Below are 13,284 nucleotides of genomic sequence, written 5' to 3'. Positions count from 1 at the left end.
TACTACATGCCCTTTGAGGGTGGGGCCTTAAGATAGTCATGTCACAGAGATGGAGATATTTACCTCATTGGAAAGGGTGCCAGGATGTGAGCATAGAACCAACATGGAGGATTAGGGTATAATTACTCCAGTCTGCAGTATGATGCTCTTTCCTGGTCAACCAGACCCTTGCCCCTAGTAGCTGAATGGGAGTGAATGGAACAGTTGGGTAGGCAGTCAGGGGAGCCAATGATTAATGGGGGTGATAGCAAGAAGACCAAAAAGTTACTTTGTAGACTTTTTTGAAGGCCTTTGCTAAATTATGAACATGTAAAGACCACTTACCTCCTTTATTAGATTGTCTACAGTTGATAACGTGTCTTTCTCTCTTAATAACTAGAGAGGGGGAGAGAGAGACAGAATTGTTGCACATTTTAATTTGAAACTATGAAATGCTTCTGTTCAGAAGGCATCTCCACTGAATATAAAAAGTCTTGCATTTGATTGAGTTGTTTTCTTCATTTTGTTTACCATCTCATTAATAGGTTCCTGGCCACTGGTTAGGTATCTGACACCTGGAAAATTGAGATAGTTGCTCTGATTTACAAGGGAAAAGGCAGATATGAGTTGATTAGGTTATTAATGTCCTTTCAGCCTTTTAATTAATGTTGTGAAGCTTCTGGACAACTGCATTTTCGATTTCTGTCTTAGTAAATTATTGGACATGAACATCATAGAATGTTACCAACATTCTCAAATTAATGTAATTTATAAGATTTGTCCAACATATTTGATTTATTTGAATATCGGATTCTTATTCTGAAACTCTTTCATTTAGACATCAATTTATTCATTATTTACTAGGGACAAAGCTGGCTATTTGATCTTTCAACTGAAACTCGGTAACTCATTGAGTGAGCCTATTTTTTGTTTTATCAAGGTTCCCCAGAGCCGCCTGTTTAGGTTCGGCGTTGGGCTGGCAACTGGGCACTGTAAAAAATCCACTGCCAATCATGAGCGGACTGGAGTTCCACTGTGGTGACCCCTAACCAAGAAAAGCCAAAAGTCTTTTTACTGTCTACAGTGTCAGTATGGTGTACATGTATTTATAGTAGGTTTCTAATACACGTATTCACATTCAGTATTATCAGTAACTGTAATAATATCTAAAAAAAAAAAAAAAAAAAAAGGGTTTTGTCAATTATCAAGATAGTATCCCAGTGGTCTCTTCCCCCATTGCTACCACCGTTTCTTTCTTTCCATTCAGTCAGATGTATACATACTGTAGTAGATTTTGTCCAACCTTCTCCATCACATTTTGTCTATTATTTTTTTTTTATTATAAACAGCATCTAGAAGATTCCTTGCATCCACATGTGCTGTGTTCCAGTTGTAATACTGGATGAGGTTGAAATGGCAGAACCTCTGTTTTGTAAGTGCATTCTGATGTAGACCAGAAAACTGGTGCCTTTCAAGAATCGTAGAAGCCAATTCTTCAACATATTCTCCTCTCATTTGCCTTTAACCATCCATATGGAGTAGTACTTCTTGATCTGTATCTCTCTCCCTCTTTTCCTCTGCCATCACTTATTGAACAGGGTTGTCCTACTGTGTCTACAACATGGAAAGATATAAACAGGATGTGTTCTTTTTGAAAATGGAAGTTGACAGGCAGCTATAGGGGTTTTATGGAAAGAAGGAAGGGTGGTTGTGCACCTTTTTACCCAAATAATGTTGTTGAAGAATGGGAGAGAACTGTTGCAAAGCTATTTATGTTGTCAAAACAACCTACAATTTGACCAGTTCTCAGGAGGTCCAACTATGTAATACATCTGTGAGGGAAAAAATTTGCTGTTCCAAAACACATACACACAACACAAGCACACCAAACAAACAGCAATCTACACACATACACCTAAAATCTTACACCTAACCCTACACTAAACTACACACACACCACTAACTATCCACTTACCTTAACCCAAACCCTAACCCTAAGGTCCATCACTATCGCCCACTCACCTCACCCACGTCCTAACCCTAACTCACCTACCCCACCCTAACCCTCATGTCCACACAATCGCACACTTACCTGACCCGCGTCCTAACCCTAACTCACCTAAACCGCCCTAACCCTCACGTCCACACAATTGCACACATACCTAACCTGCACCCTAACCCTAACTAACCTAAACCACACTCAGTCGCACACTTACCTGAACCTGACCCGTAACTTTCCACCACAGTGCTGAAAATACCGAAGCAACAGAAACGGACAACCAAATTCTTTCCCTAGGAAAAAATTTGGTTTTCTGTTGCTTCGATATTTACAGCTTTCGCTGAATAGGGTTCGATATTAGAACATTCGAAGTTCTAATATAGACCCTGGTAGATGTACATAATTGGTGGATGGTGTAAAATGTTTGTGTGGAGTGTAACATTGGGCATAACTGGTGATGAAGAACATCTGAGAGTCATACCTCCTAAGATGGTCCACTTAGCCCATTGTGGGGAGATGGTGGCCTAGATCAGTAGAATGTTTGGTTTGGATTCAGACCCTCAGACTCTTGGGAAGCTAAGCTTCCTCTACCAGTGTATAAAGCATTACTGTAACTGCTGCTGAAGAGCTGTGTGAAATGTGAAGGTTATGTTTAAAACGGCCATAAAGCTGATATTTATGGTTCTAGAAGATCACGTAGATTTTGATTATGAATAATGAAGATAGATAAGAATCTTCCAAATACAGACCTTGGTGGTGTTTCTAACCCTTGATATGTACCATTCTTCCTGAAGTGAGTGCATGAGTCCAAGAGGAAGAAACAATTATCATTTTTGCTTCAAGAAGTGGAGTTTGTATTTGCTAAGCAAAGACTTTCTAATTGGATTGCTTACTTAGACTCAAATATTTTCCCCAAAAGATGCTTAGTTGTGTATTTGTCATGGTATTTATAAATATGTGCCACCATTCTCTCTGAGTAAAGGATCTAATTGTGAAATTACTTGTAGAAAGCATTTGCCTTCTTTTAGTTGTACGAGATATAGTGCATTTGTATTACACGGTCTTCCTTAGTAAAGTGCTGAGGTAATCCCATTAAGAGAGTATAGGAGTAATAATCTAGGCTTCTATGCCAAACACGTAACTGCTATTTTGAGAGTCTCGTGCATGCATGCATGCTTCAAGCTCTTTCCCTTTCTTTTTGTTTTGCAGTTTTGGAGAAAATATGTATAAGTAGCAAGGGTGTAAGAGGTGTGGCACCCCTCCCCCCACATGGGGTGCACACCAGGAAAAAACACTTATTCTTTCTTAGCTAGCATAAAGCTGCTTGATAAGGGAGAATTTTTGTGTGTGCAGTTTTATGGCTGTGTGGTACCTGGAGCTTTTGATATGTGAAGAGACTGTGATTCATAAGACATTAGTTAGGATTCCCTTGGTATGATCTCTTGGATATACTTTTTTCTGACATGTTACAGGTATTATTAAAGTCATATTAGGCATATACGAAGAGGTCTTCATTCATGAAGATGATTGTGTATTATTAGCCACTTTGAAATCATTCCAAGTTAGGTTTTCGGGTTTAAAAATAAAGCTGTATTCTTGTTGACCTTTGCTCATTCAAAGTCAGTAGTACTGGGATATGCAGTCTCATAACCAGGGGTGGCAGTAAGACTATCCACTTTTCCTTATAACAGATACATTTAGTAAGTCAATAAAAACTTGGAAGGAACACTAGATGTATGCTGTCAGCTGTGGATTACAGAGACGAACTGAAATCCAAATGTGGTAGTGCTTTGAATTTATGTCTGTTTAGTTGACAATTTAAAGTGACTTTGTTTTTTTTTGTTTATTTTTTATTACAGATTGTTTCAAGTGCTTAGTTAATTTTGTGTGGTATGAACTGAAGTAAATTTCATTTAAAAAATGCACAGATTTGCAGGGTATATGCTCTTGTACTGTTCTTCATAAAATACCACGTAATGTGAACATGCAGGAGTTGCAAGGCTATGCAAGAAAATACAAAGGGATCATGTGACTAAGAAAATGTAAGATGATCATTTCAAAGTTTGGAATAAATACAGGTATGCACCGCTTAACAGTCGGGCTAGGTTTTATCCCATAGAACATTGAGTGGCATGGACGTTAAACAAACACCCTATACTTTGTATTATGCATCCCTTAATGTCCATCTGCATAATGGGCCATCGCATTTACGTCCACTTGGTACAGTTGTTGTTGTGTCTTTTGGCTTTTCCCGGTTAGGGGTCACCCCAGCGGAACTCCGGTCTGCTAATGATTGTCAGTAGATTTTTACTGAGTTGCCAGCTCTGACGCAAAACCTTCAACGAAAGTACGCCCATTCACGCATGTCTTCACACAGAAGATGCTTTAGCTGAAAATCAAACGGCACAACGTCTTACTGTGAGGCGACAACGGTACCGCAGCACCACCACCGCAGTACATCCACTTTGTACAGTATGGATGTAAATCCAGTCAGACCTTGTGCGGAAGGACGTTAAGTGGCATACACCTGTACACTGAAATTGCTTAATTACTGAGGGGTGCAATCCAGGGAATGAATAATGATGCAGAACAACTTCATTACTTTCCATTTATAAATGCGATGTCTTTCAGAAAGATTACCTTGTATGCAAAAGTTAGTAATGTTTAGTACAAATATTCCACCAAGCCTAGATTGGGTAGATTCATGTGCTAGACCCATGTAAAAAAAAAAAAAAAAAAAAAAAAAAAAAAAAAAGTAGGCATAGATTACACTTAGTGAAGGATTTCACACACAGACTGAAACCTATAACTTGACAGATATGCAGTTTAATTCATCTTACTTAAATCTGAATAGATAATGCCAAGCATATTTTTTCTTGTCCAGTGTGCAATTTAATGCTATGTTTGTTTATATTTTCAGATGTTTTATACCTGTTGTCTGAAGTCTAATGAGCCAAAGTCTGTGCATCATTACTGCATAAATCAAGTTTTTATGTCTTTAACTGAAACTGTATGATTTTTATTCTCCCACAGTACTGTATATGGACAGATGGGCTTAACGCTCTCCTTGGAAAAGATATGTCAAGTGAACAGACCAGAACAGACCTGGATACGCTCCTTAGTATGGAAATGAAGCTCCGTCTCCTTGACCTAGAGAACATTCAGATTCCCGAGGTCCCACCCCCTATCCCAAAAGAGCCAAGTAACTATGATTTTGTTTACGATGGCAACTGAAGAGCAAAATATAGCGGCTTGAACTGGATATACTGAAAACTGGACATGAAAACTATCCTTATTCTATGTTTTTTCTACTTCCATTCCTTTTGCAGCCCATTATTTTTTGCTTTAAATATAATCTTTGACTGATACCTTAATAAATGTTTACTTTAACTACAGTCTGCCTGGTTAGAGTGAAAAAGCCATGAAAGGTTACAGGCCTCCTACTGTCTCCTCCATAACCCCATTGTAATAAACAGTTTGGGGCGAGTCTTTAGGGAGGCTGTGTTTTAAAAATGCCACGGAGGACCAGCAATACTAGGAAATGCACTTCACAATTCTTCAGATTTTTTGTTTGTAAATATGAATTCAGAGAAAACAATGAAAATGTAAGTTTCCAACTTCGATATGTAAGTTATGAACTGTTGTAAACCTGAAAAAAGTGGCACTTTTCTTTAGTGTTGCATTTGGCAGCTATTTTCTGGAACATGAAATGAAGGGCTGGTTAGCAACTGTTGTAAAATGTCTTATCAGTTACCTGTATTTGTATAGTCCAATGTCACTGTTTTTCTTGTTGTCCATTTTTTTTTGCTAAATTGCATTGCAGTCTTTTAAAGTAGTTTCATCTGTCATCCATTTCCTATAGGAAACTGCACAGTTAACCCTCATTGTATGTGCATATGAGTATTGCCCAACTCTGTATGAGGCACTTTGGATCTTGTGTAATGTCAGCTGCCATGGAACAAAGTCCTGCCTGACTTTGAATGCATTCCACTGTACATGAAGTCTCTTCTTGTCATGGAATTTGGGGGAAAATGAATTTACTATGTTGTGCTTTCTACAGCCAAATCTGCTGAATCTTGCAATAAGTAGTTAATGTGAGTGTAAGACATGCCATGCAATACATCTCTCGAGAGGGCTGTAGTGTGAGTTTACCCTTGGCCATTTAAAGCAACAAGTGTATGTTGGTGATAACTGTACTTTAGATTGCTTTAGACCACCCCTTATTTCCTGTTTTGTGTTTCCTTCTGACGTCTGATTTACTGCATCTTTTATACTGTATATAAAATGCAAATATGTCCTGCCTCATGCAGAGTTTTTCCTTAATATTGTATGTCCATAAACAACTACTCTTAAAGTTTATTGTTATCACTTTTCCTGGACCTTTTGGATGTATAAATGAGATGAATATAGTGAAGATCCTTGTGACAACCTTTTAAAAAGGGGCACACTTAACCATTTGACATCATATTTTATTATCAACCACTCAAGATTTTTACAGATTCTTAGCTCCTGTAAAATTGTTTTAATGCAAAAAAAAAATTCAGTTCTCCCTACCTTAAACCATGCATGTCCTCCAGAGCCCCATGTGACCCTTACAGTTTCACCCTGTCTTTCTCAACCATTTTCATTATTCCACATCATCCCTTTGGAGACCTTCCTTTCGTGGATGAGTTTGCATTTTTTTAAACCCTGTTTCTTGAGAGAGTGGTATTGGAGGGTGAGATCCGTGAAGACTGTTCAATTGTCCTCCACTGCTGGTTGTTTTTTTCTCTTGCATTACTTCCTGCCCATTTCAGCCAGCCAGGACACACTGACACAGCAGAGCCTGTTGTGCTGGGATACAAGTGTATGCACATTTCACTAACCCAGCCTTGCTAATGTGCATATGTAGTTCTTTGTGGGCAAAAAGTCCCATCCTCAAGATTGAGCAGGGCCCCTCCGTTCAATAAGTGGGGTTATGCACTAAGACCTACTCTCTTCCCTTCTACAATGTTGGGTTAGTGAATGTCAGCCATTCACTTACATCCCTCTCTTGCTTACTGCCGTAGCACCTGACACTATTAATCAAACGAGGTTGTCAGGGCCGCAATCAGTGTGCCTTCCCTCTGCACCATGCAGCTAGTATATTTCTTATTGTGAAATTAAAATGTTAACTTGCTAGTTTCATTTCATTGTTTTTTGATATAACCAGTTGAATGCTCTCTGCTTTTATATGAAGACTTTATACATCTCTTATTGTGTACATCTGAGCCATTAGGTTTGCTTCCTAAATGGTCAGCTGCTTGGATTACACTACTTGCTTTGCACTCCCAGAGTGGTGGTTACTTACAGTTTAATACTTAATATTCTTTGTTCACAGGCAAGTACTAAGCTACTACAAGCCTAGCCAGCAACCAGAGGTCAGACTCAAACCTTGTATCTCTGAGATAAAGACCTTAACCATTATACGAACTCCTCCCTTTATTGCATATTGAAGACTGTGATGAGTCATGGGTTTTAGGTGGAATTCCTAGGAGCAGGGACACGCATGCTTCTTAAGATTGTATTAATAAAGTGAGCGGACAGTATTTTGTTAGAGGAATGACTGAAATAAATGCGTGTATTGGTATGTTCTAAGGAATGCTAACAGTCATTGAACAAATGATTCTAAAAACTAAGAGTGGCATTTAGCCATCTCTTTTTAAGGGACTGTCAAACCTATATTAAAAGATAATGAAGTAGATTGTAGGTTGGAGAAAAGATGCTATTTATCCAGCTAATAAGGGGCAGCCTAAAGCACAGCAAGGTTAAGAACATTTTTTCTCCTCATCTAGTGCTATTGTTACATATGTGCAAGCAATAAAAATAACTTTTTTTTCTTCTCAAGCATTATGATATTGTCGTAGGCTTTTTCCTCATTCTCTGTACTTGAATTAATGCTGTAGGGGTCCACCTATTATTCATTTTTGCTTTACCAGTTTGCTGTGTGGATATTGGCTGCACAGTAGATTCAGTGGAGCTGTCTGTTGTTGCATAGGTGTTTTTTTTTGTGTTATATCCTGACCATTTTCCTATCCCTTTGAAAGATCATGACTTTACTGTCAGTACAGAAGGCTATGGGATGTCTGGTTGTAGTGGCACATGCAACTCCCCCAGTCATACTGGGGGGCATCAGTCAGGCAGCAGAAGTCCTTCCTTTTCTTGGAATGAGCCAGGTGTTAGCCACACACTTTATTTATTTATTTATTTATTTTTAACTCTTGTTGACCATCTAGCAACCGGGCTGTAAATTAAACCTGAATTACCATCATAACAGGTGGATACCTTTGTTAAAAGGGGCATTTCTTAACAGTTGTTTTATCTCCTTTTATTCCCTCCTAATGCTAATAGAGAAAGCACACCACTTGGTGTCGGTAATAATGATTCATTCAACGACATACTGCAGCAGCTGATAAGGCAAGGCACTATGACTTTAAGGATTCTAAAACAAATTTGGAGTGGTGATGAGCAAACATGGTGAAGAATAAAGTAAGTTTAACTAATGAACTGCCAAGCAACCAGTATTATATCATGTTGTGATGTTATAGTATTGGCAAAGGAATAGTTTTTGTATAATGAAGAAAATGCTTATAACTTTTTGGCTACTATGTATTTAAAAGAAAAAGAGTAACATATAATGTATGTATCTTCCATTTTTTGGTTGTTTTGGTTAAAATCATTTGCCTGGAGAACACTTTTCAATCTGTTGTTTACAATTAAATTTTGATTATATTTTGTGTGGCAGTTTTCCTTTGAATGTTTAAGCAACTTCTTAATTACCTGCACTCAGAAACTGTACTTTCTTGTTGTTAAGTCACCCAGAGGGTGAGTTAAAATGAAAAATCATAACGCACTGGGGAAATAACTGAATATAACTACTTGTAATATACTTTTAGTATCGTTTCTGATATCTATAATGATTTCCCTAGGGGGGTGTGAGAGAGAGAGAGACTTGGTAATTGTTCTGTTGCAATGCCATCACAGCTTTTCTTTATTGTAGAAGTGATTATGACAACAGTTTATTTTGTCTTCTTGATGCAAACAGAAGAAGAGCTGTATATTTATTACTTTATTCTTTGATTGGGAAAGGACTTTTTTTATTGGGTATTCAAAAAATGTGTATGATCTTACTTCAAGACAGCTCTTCAAAGAAAGAATGAATTAACTCATTAACAGTACCATATTTTAGGGAAAACAGTGAGCTGGCTTGCAGTGGGTGACCAGCACCAGCTGAAGTCACTGCATCACCTGCCTGTCTGCACAATTACTAGTCCCACGTAATGCTGCCTTATTTCTTCCCACCATGTTGACAGAGCTCAACTTCAGGTTTTCTTGTCCTACTCTACCATTAAAGGAAAAGTCTTTTTGTTTTCACGTTTTCATTCATCTGTTTAATCTCTGTAACACATCAGTTATAACTCATGTTCCCCAGCACACTCCTACATGGTGTTTGCATGGGCTGGTAACTTCCTATGCCAAGACACAAATAGATACTTCTTTTTTTGGTTACACCCACAGCACTGAACTCATTTATTGTGGCCAAAGATAAGTGAACCTGTGAAGATGGAATAAACCATCTGTAGAGTTGCTTGAAGAGAAGGAAGTCCAGAACACAAAAATCAGTCTCCCTTCCTGTCTGTCTTGAAAACTTCCAGAACCATAAAAATGTAAGTACAACAGGCACAGTAGCTGTGTTCAAAAATTAAAAACACCATCATCAACAGAGATGGGTGTGTTGTCTATTGTCATTTCCATGAAGGTGTCATCAGTTTTTCCATTCACATGTTCAGAGTTCATTTTGAACAATTGCATTTTCAGCCAGTTCGCCTCACCCTACCTAAACTGCCCCTGTTTTTATTGGTCACAGACCCAACAGTATGTCCAGCTGTAGTGTCAGCAATGTAAGTAAACTCGAGCCTCTCTGTATCAGCTCCACAGGCATTAGTGGCATCAGTTTTCTATCATTGGATTTGGTACACAAGCTAGATGTTGCCTTTGATCTGGATCAGTCTTTGGTGTTTGTTCTTTTGGAGAAACTTTTGACAGAAGGGGACCTGTATTACTTTTCCTAAGAACCATAGACTAATATTGGTGGAACTTATTATTCATTGCCTGACTTTCCTAAAAGAATGCAAAAATTGGAGCATCCTTCATTTCATTAATACTAATGTACACTGTGGTTCCAGAAGCACACCAAGCTTCATTTCAAACCTCAGAAAGAAAAGGGGAAAAAAGATAAGGTAGCATTATTCCACTTTTTCATAAGCTGTTTCTTCGTCCTGCTGTAAAAAATAATCACTGATTAATGGCAAAAGAGAATTGAGTATTGCAAAACAGTATCTCTGGGAAATGATAGGGCACTGTATTTAACACCATCTTACTGCCTCCTTTGCAGGAGTCATTTAATGATGTGGTTGATGCCTCTTTATAGCATTCAAACACTTTACACTAATATCATTTCATTCTTGTCTAAGGATTGGAGGTAAGGCATGGTTTCTTAGTCTTGTTGCATCATGCAGGGAATCTGAAGTCTGACTGTGCAAGAAATAACCTGGATTTCTTCTATGCTTTTCCAGGCAGTTCGTAATTATGAGGCATTTACTGATTTTCCTGAAGGAAGTCAGTGCTTGTCTACACCTTGGAGCTTGGAGAAGATTAAAAGCTGTTCATAAGATCCAGAAACTTGTCTTGCTGAGGTACAACAGATCCTAGGAGGACAGTAACCAAAATAACATACCTCTCAACTGTACAGATTTTTGCAGAATATTCGGATTTTTGCCTCATATTTTTGGTCCATTTTTCATAAAATTGTGAAAAATCATTGACGAATGAAGTTAGAAAATAATGACAGAGGTTTGAGTTTCATATTTCATACCCTTCTGAAAACTCATACTAATGCAAAACCTGTTATTCTATTAACTTTCTAAGTTTGTAAGAGCAATATTTAAAAAGTGTCCCAATTTTTGCCTGTTTGTCCCCCCATTGTTTATGGCTTTGCCCAGATTTCTTGCTGTAAGAGTTTGAGAGGTATGGGTATTACCCATACTGCTTATGATGCCTGTGCTGCAAGCAGGACAACAATTTCTGACTTCACAGCTTCACAGAGGATTCCATGTGTAATGTAATGGATGCACCATTCTCAGGCTTGATCTTATTTAGAGATAAAGGTCTGGACATCCATTGACAGCATGAGAGGGGCTAAGTTTTGTTATTTGAAGCAAACCAACAGAAACTCCAGGGACACAGTGTCAGTTTGTAGATCCCAACAGTTTAGAGCCCATCATGGAAGAGAGAGTAGAAGATTTCAACAAACTGGCCCATTCATGCTGAGGATATTTTTAGCTTAGTGCCCTACAAAATGACTTGCCATCCACATGAGTGAGACAGGTGCTCTTGTTTCTTCCTTTCCATGCCTTCTTTTTGGACATACAATTTTAGAAGTTTGGCCCATTTCACAAAACCTACATGCCAAGAATGATTTCCTTGTGGACAGATGAGTACTGGCATTGTTAACCTCAGGACAGCTGGCATAATTAACTCTGCTATTGAATTTGATCTTTTCCCCCTGACCTTTACATTTTATTTGCTATAGATTCTTTGTAGCTCTCAGTAAGATCTCTAGAAGCCTCAGTGATTTTTGCTTGTATCTTAAGTATATAATATTTTGAATGCTGTTATCTTACTGCTGATGATTCTTTTCATGAAGTGCTGATCTGTTTTTCAGACATGTAAGATGTTTATTTCCCTATCAAAATAAGTAGGTGCCTGGGTTGGGTAGGGTGCTGCAAAGCACTCTGAAAGAAGACAGCCCAAAATCAGTGCTGCCTGCTCAGAAGCTTTGAGAGAAGAGTATTTCAAAAAAAAGTATCTGTAGACTCCCAAACCTACTGACTTCATAGGTGTTTAATATGCACAGTGGAGGATTAATTGGAACAGGCCTGCTAGAGTTAACTTATCTTTGAATCTGCTGGCTGTTAGAGATAATCCGTGGGATATGAAAGTCAATACAGTTCCCACACTGTAATGCAGTTGCATGTTTGAGAAGCTTGTTTAGAGTTCAGGAAAGCAGACTTTGCAGGAACAACTTGTGCTTGATAGAACTGGAGGAGACAGATACTGTGTACTTCATGGATGATTACCTGACCCTTACCCATGATACAGCTCCCTATTTCAGTCTTCAAGCTGATAGCCCTCGCAGAGGAGGAGGATTTCCAAAAATTCATTCAAACTCATAGAGCACTCCACTGGATTTTTCAGAGCACCAGCCATTTGAAAGACTTGTGGTTAACAGTAAATAGAAGACATATGGTAGAAGGCTTCTCTGAATATGTACACTCAAAGGTAAGCACATAACCCACTGAAGTTAGTGATTGCAAAGGGGTATTGTAGCGAATTTGATGACTATTTCATGACCACAAAGGTTGCATTCTTAGAGACAATACTTACAGTGTTAGCAAAATAAACATAACAATCTGTGTAACAATGTAAAAACATTTATTTTATTTATTTTTATTTTTACATTTGTTGACCGGGATAGTCCGACTGGATGCATGTCCATTTTCAGCAGAGGCCCGGGGAGAAAAGCTCCAAGGGTAAGCAGATACAGCATTACATAATACCAGCATTACATATTACAAACAGACTCTTTACAGAGATTACATAAGTAAGCAAGTTAAACAAGTTCCACAGGTTACAGTTAATCCTGAGCACAAGTCAGGATTAAATTAAATTACACAGTAAACTGGTTAACAGATGTTTACACATTCTAGAGAGAGAGTTAGCCAGGCTTGATACATTGACATGGCCAGTTAAGTGACAAATGTTGTTTGAGTCTAGTTTTAAATTGACCTAAGGTGGAAAGTAAGGTAATATCAGCTGGAAGAGAGTTCCAGGATCTACTTACAGAGTTTGCAAAGAGAGAGAATCACCATCTGTGTTATTAATTTTGCTAGTCTGAATTAGTAGTTTGTTAGAGGATCGAAGCGGTCTAGGATTGTTATAGGGGGTGATAATATTTTTAAGTGCAGGAGTATTGTCCGGATTATAGAGGATTTTATAGGCCATAATCAGTTGGTTATACTGGATTAGGCTGGGTAGTTCAAGCCAACCAAGCTGATTTAGATTGATGCAATGATGTGTCCTAAAAGGCAGCCCAGTGGCAAACCTGGCAATGTGGTTGTAGCAAATTGAGAGTTTGTTAAGGACAGTCTTGTTCAAATTCGAGAGTAGAGGGGATGCATACAGAAGGGTTGAAAGAAGGTGAGAGCGAGCTATGGCAATTTTAGCTG

General features: G+C 38.3%; 1 protein-coding gene across 5 annotated transcripts in view; it reads left to right on the top strand.

The window, feature by feature from the left end:
- Positions 1–8,728, top strand: part of ELMO1 (engulfment and cell motility 1) — a 3,030,107-nt gene extending 3,021,379 nt beyond the window's left edge. For all 5 annotated transcript variants that reach the window (XM_044065043.1, XM_044065038.1, XM_044065039.1 and 2 more), the window contains one exon: positions 5,012–8,728. In XM_044065043.1, the coding sequence (XP_043920978.1) occupies positions 5,012–5,212 (201 nt within the window). In that variant the 3' untranslated portion in view covers positions 5,213–8,728. The remainder of the gene's footprint in view (positions 1–5,011) is intronic.
- Positions 8,729–13,284: the final 4,556 nt, after the last annotated feature.

The sequence above is a fragment of the Protopterus annectens genome, chromosome 3.part0 (genome assembly GCF_019279795.1).
Source record: "Protopterus annectens isolate FY-2018-M chromosome 3.part0, PAN1.0, whole genome shotgun sequence".
NCBI lineage: Eukaryota > Metazoa > Chordata > Ceratodontiformes > Protopteridae > Protopterus > Protopterus annectens.
This window is presented reverse-complemented; position numbering and strand designations above follow the sequence as displayed.